The 15,409-nt window shown below is 41.8% G+C and overlaps 1 protein-coding gene across 1 annotated transcript in view; it reads right to left on the reverse strand.

Annotated features, from left to right (window-relative positions):
- Positions 1-15,409, reverse strand: part of mxra5a (matrix-remodelling associated 5a) — an 87,656-nt gene that overhangs the window by 31,718 nt on the left and 40,529 nt on the right. Inside the window, exons 3-4 of the mRNA XM_063054609.1 lie at positions 9,271-9,400; positions 3,122-3,512 (exon numbers count right to left, since the gene is read on the reverse strand). Coding sequence (XP_062910679.1) covers positions 3,122-3,512; positions 9,271-9,400 — 521 coding nt within the window. The remainder of the gene's footprint in view (positions 1-3,121; positions 3,513-9,270; positions 9,401-15,409) is intronic.

Consider the following 15,409-nt stretch of genomic DNA (forward strand, 5'->3'; position numbering starts at 1 on the left):
ATCCAGGTATATTTTTACCACAATGAATAGAAACACCTTGACTGCACACAGGTGATCACTATTTACCTAATTATGTGATTTCTAAAACCTATTGGCTGCACCAGTGATGATTTGGTGTGTCATATTAATAGGGGTGAATACTTATACAATCAATTATTTGGTCTTTCATATTTGCAAATCATTTTGTAAAGATCTTTTTCTGCTGATTGGTATCAATAAAAGCCAAATTAAATCCACTGTGATTCAATGTTGTAAAACAATAAAACATAAAAACTTCTGGGGGGTTGAATATTTTTATAGGCACTCTATATATTTCTTATTGCAATTTATAGTATTTTTATGTATTTCACTATTCTGCTGCCACAAAACAACAAATTTCATGACATATATCAGTGATAAAAACATGGAGAAAAAAATCATTACTGATCTTTATCTTCACTCTGTACATCTGCCTGGGTTCAGACCTTTAAGACACTTGCTGTCTGAGACAAAAGAGACCACAACAAAATATAATCTACCAGATGAGCCCAATAGGTCAAGCAGCATCAGTGGTGGATAAGGAATTGCTGATATTTCAGGTTCAGTCATTACAACTGACCCAGCCACAGCAGTTTTTTGTTTAGAGAAGTCCAAATTTCTGCAATCTTGAGTGAGGAGAACTGGTTCCAACATTACTCAAACTAAAATTACATAGTAAAAACAGTAAGTGCTGGAAAGACTCAGCTGGACTGGGGGAAACCGTTGAAAGTGTCAGGTGAAAAACATTTTGTTAGGTTTCAGAGCTGGGCTGAGAAGTGGCAAATGAAGTTGAACCAGGAAAAGTGTGAAGTGATTAATTTAGGAATGTCTACTGTGAAGGCAGAATAAAGGCAGGATTCTTAGCAAAGTAAAGGAACAGAGGGATTTTGGTTTCTATGTCAATAGATCCCTCAAAGTAGCCACACGAGTTGATAAGGCAGCGATCATTAGACAGGGACAGAGTTCAAGAGCCAAAAGGTAATGTTGAAGCTCTATAAAACCCTGGTTAGACTTGAAATATTGCGTTCAGTTCTGGTCTGCCTCATTTAAGGAAGATACGGAAGCTTTAGAGAGGATGCAGAGGAGATTTACCCAGATGTTGCCTGGATTAGAGAGCATGATTTCTGCAGATGGTTGAGCGAGCTTTTCTCTTTGGAGCAAGGCAGGATAAGAGGTGACTTCACAGAGGTGACAAGATGGTAAGAGACATAGATTGAGTGGACAGCCAGAGATTTTTTTTCCGGGGAAAAAATGGCTAATATGAGGGGACATAATTTTAAGGTGATTGGAGGAAGATATAGGGGGGGATGCCAGAAGTATTTTTTTTACACAGAGAGTGGTGAGTGCATGGAATGTGCTGTCAGGGGTGTTATCAGAGGCAGATACATTAGGGACATTTAAGTGATTCTTAGATAAGCACATGGATGACAGAAAAATAAAAAGATACGTGGGAGGGAAATGTTACCTTGATCTTGGAGTAGGTTAAAAGGTCAGCATAACATTGTGGGCTGAAGTTCCCCTGAAAAGCATCTTTTATTCATGTCCTCCCATTCCTTGTGGGAGCAGGTTCTCCACAATCTCAGTGAAACAGTTTCTTCTGAATTCCTTATTGGATTTGTCTCTGGCCCTCTCTTGTTCATGACCCTTGTTTTTCACTCAAATAACATTTTTTTTCTAAACCTGCTCCATCATGATTAACCCCTCAAGGTCATGGGTTAGGGGTGAAAGGTAAAGTACTTCAGGGAAAAATGAGGAGAAACTTCACTCAGAGAGTGGTAATAGTGTGGAACAATATCCCAGTGGAAGTGATGGATGCAGGATCACTTTCAACATTTGAGAGAAATTTGGAGAGCTACTAACGACCTGGATTTGGGGGTAGAAGGATGGGTTGGCAAGTTTGCAGACGACACAAAGGTTGGTGGTGTTGTAGATAGTGTAGAGGATTGTCAAAGATTGCAGAGAGACATTGATAGGATGCAGAAGTGGGCTGAGAAGTGGCAGATGGAGTTCAACCCAGAGAAGTGTGAGGTGGTACACTTTGGAAGGACAAACTCCAAGGCAGAGTACAAAGTAAATGGCAGGATACTTGGTAGTGTGGAGGAGCAGAGGGATCTAGGGGTACATGTCCACAGATCCCTGGAAGTTGCCTCACAGGTGGATAGGGTAGTTAAGAAAGCTTATGGGATGTTAGCTTTCATAAGTCGAGGGATAGAGTTTAAGAATCGCGATGTAATGATGCAGCTCTATAGAACTCTGGTTAGGCCACACTTGGAGTATTGTGTCCAGTTCTGGTCACCTCACTATAGGAAGGATGTGGAAGCATTGGAAAGGGTACAGAGGAGATTTACCAGGATGCTGCCTGGTTTAGAAAGTATGCATTATGATCAGAGATTAAGGGAGCTAGGGCTTTACTCTTTAGAGAGAAGGAGGATGAGAGGAGACATGATAGAGGTGTACAAGATAATAAGAGGAATAGATAGAGTGGATAGCCAGCGCCTCTTCCCCAGGGCACCACTGCTCAATACAAGAGGACATGGCTTTAAGGTAAGAGGTGGGAAGTTCAAGGGGGATATTAGAGGAAGGTTTTTTACTCAGAGAGTGGTTGGTGCGTGGAATGCACTGCCTGAGTCAGTGGTGGAGGCAGATACACTAGTGAAGTTTAAGAGACTACTAGACAGGTATATGGAGGAATCTAAGGTGGGGGGTTATATGGGAGGCAGGGTTTGAGGGTCGGCACAACATAGTGGGCCGAAGGGCCTGTACTGTGCTGTACTATTCTATGTTCTATGTTCTATGTACATGGATGAGAGGGGTATGGAGGGCTACAGTCCAGGTGCAGGTTTACAGGACTAGTCAGAATAATCGGCATGGACTAGATGGGCTGAAGGGCTTGTTTCTGGGCTCATTAACTCTGTGACTGAATGACTCTAAGTTTCCTTATAACTTACAAATGACCTTTTCATCTTCTCTTTCTTACAGGGAGACTCTCTCTGCAACCTAAATGTACCACAACACACCTGACTGTGGTGCAAAATCAAAATGGACTGTTCCTCAACACGAATAACAATGCAAAACTAGGTTCCTTCAAAAAGTCACTGATTACCTTCAGCCTCTTTGCCCCAGTCCAGCAGCCACTGCAAGCTACAGTCACAAGCCCAGGGGTTATCCTGCAGATAGATGCTTTCCAGCTGTACCATCTGACTTCGCATTTTCCTGGGCAGTGTCCGGATGGAATTATCGGAGAGATAGAGGTGCTTTATTGAGGAGAACATAAAATGCTGCAGAACCGAGAGGGTTACAAAGGTGTTTGGATGGATTTGGTGCAACTGGTTTCCTTCAAGGTGCAGTAGTGTCAGGGAAGTCAGTCCATTGAATGCCCCAGGTTCAATGAATTCAATCTTGTTATGATCCAAGTGCAACCGCAGCAAATTCAACAGTCCCTGAAACGTATATCCCGTAATAGTAGTCACTTTATTGTAGCTCAGTTTAAGTGTCTGGAAGAAATGAATGCAACATTAAGTAACACGATGCAATTCAAAAGGAAAACTAAATCAATTCAATATGCACAATGACTTCCTCCAAAATGCCCAGGCATTACATTAGCAAACAACACATGCACTATATTCACAGATCATTGACGTGATTAGTCTCCTATTTCCCACAGAGAATTATTGACCTTTATTGGATCATCTTGGGAGGTTTAAGGGAACGATAAAGATGGAGGAAGGGAAAAATCTTGTGACATGGGTGTACAGTGACATAGAACAGGAGCTAACAGTGAGTTAAAGGATGGTTTATGTGCGCTCGGGAGGGAGGTTCTGGGCTTGATTGGCCATTGGTGGTTTGTTGCTTGCTGTGTGCTGGCTCGCTCTGCTGAGCAACGTGGGCATACTAAGTTGGCACAAGCATGCATGGTGACACTTGTGGCCAGCCCCCAGCATACCCTCGGGTTTGTTGGTTGTTCGCACAAATGATGCATTTCACTACATGTTTTGATCTGCTCGTGATAAATAAACTTGAATCTTGCGCTTGAATCCTAAACTTTGCTCTCGAAGCCTTAACTTGGCAGAAGAATGCAAGATAGTCAGAGTCAGAATCAGAATCAGGTTTAATATCACCATCATATATCATGAAATTTGTTGTTTTGCGACCTCAGCACAATGTAATATTTGATAAATAAACAAGAAATGAATTATATTTAAGTATATATGGTATATGTATATTAAATCATTAAATTAAGGTAAGTCGTGCAAAAAAAAAATCCCCAGAAAATAAAACAAAAGTTAATGAGGTGGTGTTCATGGGTTTAATGTCCATTCTAAAATCGAATGGCAGAGGGGAAGAAGATGTTCCTGAATCACTGAGTGTGTGCCTTCGTGGTTCTGTACCTCCTTCCTAATGGTAACAATGAGAAGAGGGCATGACCTAGGTATGGGTGTCCTTGATGATGGAAGCCACTTTTCTGAGGCACTGCTCCTTGAAGATGTCTTGCATATGACAAAAGATCATACCCATGATGGAGCTGATTAATTTTACAACCCTTTGCAGCCTGCTACAATCTTGTGCAATAATGTTAATGATATGTTTTGTACAAAATCTCTTCACTCATACTGTTAAATTTTTTTTCTTCCGTGTTTTTTTTTAGTTTCTGCTCCTTAAATTGGGAGGAATTCAGCTCCTAGGTTACAAAATTATCCAGAATTGTACTCAATAAACTTTATCATTTATTCACGACAAGCTCATTATTATGACGTGGTCAATACGTTACCGTGCAAAGAATCTGTGGCCAAACTTTCTGAAGTGTCTCATTTTTCTTATTGTAAATTCCAAAGCTGCACTCACAATGATGAGCAAAGCAGCGGGGAAGGCAATACAGCATTGAAACTTTCATTGGCAGGAACAGTGCAGCAAATGAATCTTTGAACTATGTCACAATGACCAAAATCTTTCTTTGGGGGCTTTGCTGTTTCTTGCATGGTGGGTGGTGGGAATGCTGATACGTTCTGCTAGAATAAGTGGGGGGAGTTGGGGGGAGGGTTGATTCTGCTTGTGCAGGGAGGGGGCAGGGGTTTTGGGGTTCTTACATTTTTCTGTTATTTATTCGTAGTGTTTTTTTCCTTCTGTTTTGTGGAATTCTGCAGAGAGTAAGAATTTCAGGAAGCATATTGTATACATTCTCTGATATTAAATGAAACCATTGAACCACTTCCAACATACAGGTTGGTTCACAGTGGTAACGTCAGTTTAATCTAATAATGTTTCAATTACTACGTTTGGTGCATCGTAGTTCTATTACTGGATAAAGTGTCTAGATAACCTGGAGTGACTTAATATAGCAGCTCTAGATTCTAAATTAGCTTACTTGGGGAAAAATCTTCTGCATCGAGGTTGTACCAGTAAAGGGGAGCATGGACTCGGAGGGGTGGAGCGAAGTCAAGATGGTGATAAACAGCAACTCCTATGCTTACATCTTTGGAAACAATGCTTCCTCTATCTTTGATATCTCTCTCTTCCCTTTTCAAGGCTCTTTTGACCTGGAGTTACACTCTGACTTCGGTTCTTTGCGGGAATGAGACCCACTGTCAGGGCCGCTTCTTGATATCCCAAGGGCGCGGCCTGGATGGCGAGCACGCCTTCAGGGTTCCGGATTTCTGTGGCTCTGGGGACGTGCTGATTCTAGGCCGGTGCCCCTGAATGAAGTGTCGCGGGAGAACACGGAACATTAGGAGCAGCGGGTTAGCTGCCGGCTGTGTGTCCAGACAGCTGTGCCTTTATAGGGCCAACTCTCTGATTGCAGAGCTCGAAAAAGTGAAGAAACAGACTATTAATATTGTAAATCAGCGAGTTGTTTGTTATGTCTCCCCTCTCACTCTGAATGCGGTCATTTCTTTTTCCCTTAGAGAGAGTCTGTGGTATATCGAATTACCAGGTGAACGAGTAGTCTTTGGGGTACTGCAAGTCTGTGTCTTTATTGATGCTTGGTGCACACTTGAGTGTCAGTGGAGGGTACTGATGCTTTTTTTCTGGTTGGGCTGGGGGTGGGGGTCATTGCTTTGCTGTTGCTTGTGCGTGGAAGGGGGGAGCTGAGGGGCCTTTAGGGTTCTAGTATTCAACTGTCATTCATTCTTTGGGTGTGGATGTTGGTAAAGAAAATGAATTTCAGGATGTATGTTGTATACATTTCTCTGACATTAAATATACCTATTGAAACCTATTGAAACTGCTGTGGCGACTCATCCACTAATGTTCTTCAGGAAAGGTAGTTCATCATTTTCAGCCAGCTCTGAATGTGTTAACTTAATTGACCCTCTGGAACAGAGCTTCCCAACCTTCTTGAAGCCATGGACCCCTACCATTAACCAAGTGGTCCATGGACCCCAAGTTGGGAACCCCTGCTCTGGAGGATTTGAAGTACACTTACTATCAAAGTATGTATGTGGTATACAACCCAGAAAAATCTCAGAGATGTATACTGCACACATACTTTGATCATAAACGTACGTTGAATATTTGAACCTTTGGAAAGAACTAGCAAGTGAGTCCAACGTCAAGAAGTGTCACTTCCATTACTCAAGGAAAGGAATGGACAATGTACAGTACCGTGCAAAAGTCTTAGGCACACGGAGAGTGGTGGGTGTGTGGAATGCACCGCCAATGAAGGTGGTAGAGACGGATACAATAGGGTCTTTTAAGAGACTCTCAGATAGGTACATGGAGCTTAGGAAAATAGAGGGCTATGCGTTAGGGAAATTCTAGGCAGTTTCTAGAGTGGGTTACATGGTCGGTACAACACTGGGGTGTAGGTGTCTATGTTCTGTGTTCACATATACAGTATATAGCTATAGTGTCTAAAACCATTGCACAGTAATGTAGTAATTTTATGTATTGCACTGTACTGCTGCCACAAAAAAACAAATTTCATGACATATGGGAGTGATGATAAACCTGATTCCGATATGGGTCTCTATTGTGGACTGAGAGTGGGAAGGGGGCGGGAGAGGGGAATCATGGTTGGGAGAAGGGGAAAGGAAAGAGGAGGGAGCGGGAGGCACCAGAGGGACATTCTGTGTTGATCAATAAACCAATTGTCTGGAATCAAATGGCCTTGCCTCATGTCTCAGGGTTGGGTGTGTCTTCACTTGCACCTGTCCCATACCCCTCCCACCCTCACCATTCCCAACATCCTTTGCTCCCGTCAGATTTTCAGACTCGCTCTCCACTCCATGTTGACAAATACAGCACTGTACAAAAGTCTTTGGCACCCTTGCTATAGATATGTGCCTAAGGTTTTTGCGCAGTACTGTATGGGCAACAAATCTCAGAGTCATACACGGTGACGTATCTGTACTTTGTTAACAAATTTACTTTGAACATATACTGCTCTACCAGTTATTCTCACAGGGTGTAAACACCAGCTATTTCAGCATGTTGGCATAGCGGTTAACATAACACAATGACAGCACAGCAATCACCGATCGGGTTTCAATTCCAACCGCTGTCTGTATGTTCTCCCTGTAATTACATGGGTTTTCTCCAGATGCTCCAGTTCCCTAACATGTTCCAAAGATGTAAGGCCAGGCATAGTGAGTTGTTGGTGCCAGAAGTGAGGTAACATTTGCAGGGCTGCCTGGCACAGTCCTTGCTCATTTGATTTGATGCAAATGACACTTTTAATTGTGTGTTTTGATGTAAATGTGAAAAATAAATCTAATCTTAATCCTCTGAGAGCCATCAACCAAACCAGGGGAAAACAAAGGGAGAAGAGGAACCACTGTGATTAAGCAAAAGAGTCACAGTGGAACCACACAATTACAAGTGCTTCAAGACTTCAGAACTTCGAAAATAATGAACTGGCAATGTTGTTCAAAGGGATGGTTCAGTGGAGAGTGAGGGTAATTAAGAATATCCGACAGTGCATTCTAATCCACCTGAAAGAGGAGGAAATAATAGACCTTTTTTCCCAGATAAACACTTCTAAACTTAACTTTAAGAAGGATGTCAAGGTCCTAGAGAGGTTACGGAGAAAAAAGTTATGAACGTGATTAGTAGGCTGAGGAATTTCTGCCTCAGGTTAAAGCAGAGAAGTTGGAGTTGTTTTTTGAGCAAAGAAGGTTGAAAGGAGCTTTGATAGAGACTAATTTAAATGGGGCAAAGCGAGGGAGACTGTTTCCGTTAGCAGATAGCTCAAGGACCACAGAGACAGATTTAACATCCTGGGCAAAAGGTAAAAGACAGATGTGAGGAAAAATGTTTTGAATGCAGATTATAGAGTCATATATCACCACAGCTCAGAAACAGACTTTCTGGCCTACCTAAATCTGTGCCAAATTGTTGTCCTGTTTAGTTCCATTGAGTCACACCACGAACCTATCCCTTCATACCCCTCCCATCCATGTACTTATCCAAATTTCTCTTAAGTGTTGCAATCAAACCCATATACACGACTTCTGCAGCCATCTGTTCCACACTCTCACCACCCTCTGAGTGAAAACTTCCACCTCAAGTTCCCTTTAAATATCTCAGCATTCACTCTTAACCTATGACCTCTAGTTCTAGTTTCACCCAGCCTCAGTAGAAGAGCCTGGTCGCATTTACATTATCTATTTCCCTCATAGTTCTGTATACCTTTATCAACTCTCCCCTCATTCCCTGGCACTGCAGGAAATAAAGTCCAAACCTACTTAATCTTTCTTAAAACTCCAGTCCTAGCAACATCTTTGTAAATCCTCTGGAACTGCCAAAACAGTGAAAAAAGGAACCAATTGAGACCTTCAAAAGACATGTAAGTGAAAATAACTTATAGTACGATGGAGAGAAAGTGGAAGCAAGCTACTGACAGATTACTCAACTGGGGCTCAGCATAGACCCAGTGGGTTTAATGGCCTCCTTTTCTCCTTTTCTGTTGTACCAATATTTTATTTATTTAGAGATACAGCGTGTGACAGGCCCTTCCAGCCCGAAGAGTCGTACCGTCCAGCAACCCACCTATTTAACCCTAGTCTAATCTCAGGACAATTCACAATGACCAATTACCCTACTAACTGGTATACCTTTGAATTGTGGGAGGAAACTGGAGCACCCGGAGGAAACCCACGCAGAACTGAACTCTGAACTCCAGAATACCCTGAGTTTATGATCCTGCATTCAATACGTTTTGAATAAACTTTGTGATATTCACTCTTGTACATAAAAACATAAATGTAGTTTTAAACAATACGTTATATACATTTTAAATAATGTCATCAGTATTACCTGCAGTGATTTCAAGTTTTTGAAGACCTTATCTGGAAGACTTTGAATGTCATTGCCATGAAGCATTAGAAGTTCCAGCCTTTGCAGTCCATTGAATAATTCTTTGTGCACAATCTGTATGTTGTTAAAGCTGTACAAAACGGAAGAAGAACATCACTCCATTGACTATGAAAGAAAGCCAAATTTCATTGAAGTTCTGTAGATTAAGGATGTCACCAAAAGTTTTGACAAACTTCTCTAGATACACTGGTTGCTGCTGTGTATTTAATAATTCAATAATACTTGAGTAATCTTGTGCATATATATAAACTGGTAAAGCATTCTTGTTTGCTTAAATAATTCGTTATGGGTTACATGTATAAATATGTGAATTGCATATGTACATCATCATGCTACCACGTGATACATGCATGCTTCGCTTTAAGTAAACTCAAAGTTAGACCTGCATTTTGGACTCCCATATCTTCCTTTGAATTAGTTTAATGTTTTAAAGTTACAAAATGTAACAGTGCATCATGGGCTGTTACGGAAACACCAATGCCCAGGAACAGGAAAGTCTACAGTAGGTGGTGGGTCCATTACTGGCCAAGCCCTGCCTATCACTGAGCACATTTACGTTGAGTGCTGTCACAAGAAAGCAGCATCCATTATCAAGGACCCACTCCATCCAGGTCATGCCTCTTCTCACTACTTCCAACAGGCAGGAGGTACAGGAGCCTCAGGTCTCGCACTAGCATGTTCAGGAACAGTTATTGCCCTACAAACATCGGGCTCTTGAACTGGTGTGGATAACTTCATTTACCGCTATTCTGAACTGATTCTGTAACCTACAGACTCAGTTTCAAAGATTCTTTACAACTCATGTTCTCAGTTTTTTTTTGTACTATTTGTCTTTATTTGCCCATTTAGTCCACGCCAAACTAGTGTGTAGGGCAGCAAAGAATGTCCTCCATCTCTGGTAGTGTTCAGGGCTTCCTTCATCACGTTAGTAGCTTCCTCATGGTTTTCAGTATTGTCAGTCATGCAAGTCCTGGGTGGAAACTCAAGAATACTGTTGCACTCAGATGTAAAAGGATTTTTCATTGCTGTTTCCGTAATAATTTAGTTTTACCAGTCAGGGTTGTTAGCCCTGAGTTGAACCACCAAACTTGGAGGTCTAGTGAAGCAGTCTTAGTCTGTCCTCTAACCTCTGACCTGTTTGGCAAGGGTGACACAGCCAACAACCAAAGCATAAAGCCCTGACAGCAGTCAACATAGCTGTCCGAGTCATTGAGGCATAGAAGTCTCCAACCACGAGAAGGGTGTGGGCCTCTTAGAGGCATCCAGGTACCTATCCAAATTTCTCTTAAATTTTGAGATTGAATCCGCATCCACTAATTCCACTGGCATCTCATTCCACACTCTCATCACGTACAGAATGAAGAACTTCCCCAATTGTTCCCCTTAAACATTTCACCTTTCACCCTTAATCCATAAACCCTAGTTCTAGTCTCACCCAACCTCAGTTGGAAAAGCCTGTTTACGTTTACACTATCTATACCCCTCATAATTTTGTATACATCTATTAAATATCCCCTCATTCTCCTATGCTCTAGGAAATAAAATCCTAACCTATTCAATCTTTCCTCAAGTCCCAGCAACATCCATGTAAATTTTCTCTGCACTCTTTCAATCTTATTGATACTTTTCCTGTAGATAAGTGGCCAGAAAGGCACACAATACTCCAAGTTAGGCCTCACCAACTTCTTACATAGTTTCAACAAAACATCCCAACCCCTGTACTCAATAATTTGATTTATTAAGGCCAGTGCACCAAAAGCTTTCTTTATGACCCTGTCTACCTGTGACACCACTTCCAAGGAATTATGCCTCTGTATTCCCAGATCCCTCTGTTCTACTGCGTTCCTCAGTGCTCTACCATTCACCATACAAGTCTAACCTTGATTAATCCTCCCAAAGTGCAAAACCTCACACTTGACTGCATTAAATTCTATCTACCATTTTTCAACCCATTTTTCCAGCTGGTCCAGTTACAGATGCAAGGTCTGATAGACTTCCTCACTGTCCACTACACCCCCATTCTTGGTGTCATCTGCAAATTCGCTGATCCAGTTTACTACATTATCATCCAGACCGTTAATATAGATGACAAACCACAGCATCACTAGGGCCAATCCCTGCAGCACACCTCTAGTCACAGGCCTCCAGTCAGAGAAGCAACCATCTATTATTTCCACTATCCGGCTTCTCCTGTAAAGCCAATGTCTAATCCAATTTACTACGTCATCCTGAATGCTGAGCAACTGAGCCTTTTTGACCAATCTGCCATGCAGGACCTCGTCAAAGGTTCGATTGGCTTGATTAAGTCCACGTAGACAACATTCCTCAACTTTCCCGACAACTTTCTCAAAAAGCTACATTAGCTTGATTAGACATGACCTACTACACAAAGCCATGTTGGCTATCCCTAATCAATCCCTGTCTATACAGATATTTATATATCCGGTCCCTCAGAATATCTTTCAGTAATTTACAAACTAACTGCATGAGGCGCACCAGTTTATAATTTCCCAGCTTATTCTTTGAGCCTTTCTTAAACAACAGAACAACTTTAGCCACTCTCTAATCATCCAGCAACTCACCTGTTGCTACCGACATTTTAAGTATCTCTGCTGGGGCACCTGCAATTTCCACAAGGTCCAAGGTGAGGCCTGTGCATTTAATCTCCCTAATTTGCCTTAAAATAGCAAGCACCTACTCCTCTGTAATCTCTATTGTGTCCAAGACCTCACTACTGTTTTGCCTTACTTCTATCAACTCTGTGTCTGTCTCCAGAGTAAATACAGGTGCAAAAAATCCATTTAAGATCTCCCCCATTTCTTTCAGCTCCACGCAGAAGTGACCACTTTCATCTTCAAGGAGACCAATTTCATCCTTTGCTATCCCTTTGTTCTTAATATATCTGTAGAAGCTTTTAGGATTCAGCTTCACCTTGTCTGCGAGAGCAACCTCATGCCTCTTTTAGCCCTCCTGATTTCCTTCTTAAGTGTTCTCTTGCATTTCATACTTCTCAACTACCTAATTTGTTCCTACTTGCCTATAGCTGTGATGCACCCCTTTTTCTGTTTTCTTAACTAGGACCTCAATATCTCTCAAAAACCAAGGTTCCCCAAACCTGTAGCCCTGCCTTTTATTCTGACCAGAACAAATAAATTCTGTGCTTTCAAAATTGGTAAGGACTCTCACTTACCAAGTACACCCTTGCCAGAAAACAGCCAGTCACAATCCACACTTGCCAGATCCTTTCTGATCCCATCAAAATTGTCCTTTCTCCAATTTAGAATCTCAGCCCGAGGACCAGACCTATCCTTCTCCATAATTATCTTGAAACTAATGGCATTATGATCACTAGATGCAAAGTGTTCCCCAACATGAACTTCTGTCACGTGCTTGTCTCATTCCCTGATAGGTGATCTGGTATCACAGACTCTGTAGTTGGGAATTCTATGAACTGAATAAAGAAGCTTCTGTGAACACATTTGACAAACTCTACCCCATCCGGCCCTTCTACATTATGGAAGAACCAATCAAATATATGGAAAGTTAAAATGACCTACTATCACAAAATTAGGTTTCTTGCAACAGTCTGAGAATTTGCTTCTCTAAGCCCTCTTGACTATTAGGTGGTCTATAATATAATCCCATTGATGTGGTCACCCCTTTCTTATTCCTCAGTTCCACCCATACAGCCTCAGTAGATGAGCTCTCCAATCTGTCCTGTCTGAGCACTGCTATAAAATCTTTCCTCACTAGTAATTCCACCTCTCCCACTTTAATCCCTTCTGCTGTATCACTCTAAAACAACAGAACACTGAGCATCCAGTCCTGTTCCTCATGCAACCATATCTTATTGATGGCTACAGTGTCATAATTCCACGTGCTGATCCATGCCCTCGCTTCCGCCTTGCCTACAATACTCCTTGCATGGAATGGAAACAACTCAGAACATTAGTCTCACCAAGCGCAACCTTCCTGACTTTCTTGTAGGCTTACTAACTTCTTTCCTCACAACCTCTCCACTATCTGTTCTGGCACTCTGGTTCCCATCTCCCTACAACTCTAGTTTAAAACCACCGGCATGTAGCATTAACAAACCTTCTCGCTAGGATATTACTCCCCCTCCACTTCAGGAGCAGACCATCCTATCTGTACAGGGAACACAAGTAAAAGTTGCTGGTGAACGCAGCAGGCCGGGCAGCATCTATAGGAAGAGGTACAGTCGATGTTTCAGGCCCAGCTTCCCTGGAATGGAGCCCAATGATCCAAAGATCTGAAACCCTCCCTCCTGCACCATCTTCTTAACCACATGTTAAACTGTATTAACTTCCTAATCGATTTATTCACGAAGGTTATAATAAATGCCACCTTGTATTTTATCACTACACTGTTTTAATCTATACTTATTAAAGTTTACGATCTGTTTTATATTATGCCTTTCCAATTACCAAATAACACTTAATACTACTCAGCTAATACTCGCACTTCTATTTCCTAACCACCTTTCTATTTTAACCAATGTACAGTACTGTGCCATCGGCTTAAGCACCCTAGCTATACAAATGTGCACAGCGCGCATTTCCTTGCCAAACAATTAAAAGAATTTTGATGAGACTATAACTGGAATAAAATGAATGCCAAGATATTTAGTTGATTGGACAGGTCATCATACATACATATTCCCTTGGCTTCCTTGATTAATGCCATGGTGGATTTCTGTTTATCTCTACTGAGAAAGAAGGGAGTTTGTTTCTAAGGGTGTTCGCCGAACCTGGACATTAAGTTGCAAACATAAGCACAAAACAATCTGCAGATGCTGGGGTCAAAGCAACATTCACAACACGCTGGAAGAACTCAGCAGGTTGGGCAGCATCCGTGGAAAAGATCGGTCGACGTTTCGGGCCGGAACATCGACCGATCTTTTCCACGGATGCTGCCCAACCTGCTGAGTTCCTCCAGCGTGTTGTGAAGTTGCAAACATTTCATCACCAGTCAAGGTGACATCATCAGTGTGCAATTGAGTGTTGTTTCTGCCGAGTGCTCACGTTTAGATTTATAGTTATATAAACTCGAATACTCAGCAGAAACAAACCTTAATTGCGTACTGATGATGTCACCTCAATTGGTGACGAAATGCGGGCGACCTAATCTCCAGGCTCTGTGAACAGCCCGACAAACAAGCAGCCATCCCGAGCTACCAATCTTCCCTTTCCTTTGAGAGAAGGGAGTGCCTGAGTTTAACAGTTCTGATGAAGGATAACACTGTTAGTGGTCGAGTATCCCGTCAGTACTGTAACAAAAATCATCATTCAAAGTACAAAACTTCAAAGAAAATTTATTATTAAGGAAACTGGGTTCCGGGTTTCCGTTGTTTTGAATGTGATAGAGAGGGAGGGATCAAAGGAGGAGAGGTGGCATTACCAGCCAGGCGAAATGTCACCATAAGATTCAATTTCTTGCAGGCATTCTCAGTAACACAAAGAAATACAACTGAATCAATGGAGGAAGTACACACAAAGACTGACAAAACATCCAATGTACAAAAGAAGACAAGCTGCGCAAATACTAAATAAATAGACATATCAATAGATAGATAATGAGAAAATGAGTTGTAGAGTCCTTGAAAGATAGTCTATAGGTTTGTGGAATCAGTTCAAAGTTAAGGTGAGTGAAGTTATCCACAATGGTTCAGGAGCCTGATGGTTGTAGCATAATAACTATACCCAAACCTGGAGCTGTGGGACATGAGGCAATGCCTGCTGAACTCTGCCCAATAGCAGCAGCGAAAAAAGAGCATGCCCTGGATGATGGGGGTCCTGGTGGTGCTCAAGTCCCTTGAGAGGGAATTAAACCCACAAAGATTTGACTCAGCAAGCTGTCACCAATAAGCTACAACTAGGGCCAGGTATACAGCACACATGCAACACAAGGAGTCATTCATACATGGTGAATTACATTCTCCATCGTGTTTACACATTTTCAAGAGAAATTTGTCTCAATGCATTCAATGCAATAAAAATTCCACTTCTTGTATATCCTAGCTATGTAATAATTGTCTTACAGAACATAGAACATTGCATCA

The sequence above is a fragment of the Mobula hypostoma genome, chromosome 7 (assembly GCF_963921235.1).
Source record: "Mobula hypostoma chromosome 7, sMobHyp1.1, whole genome shotgun sequence".
Taxonomy (NCBI): Eukaryota; Metazoa; Chordata; class Chondrichthyes; order Myliobatiformes; family Myliobatidae; genus Mobula; species Mobula hypostoma.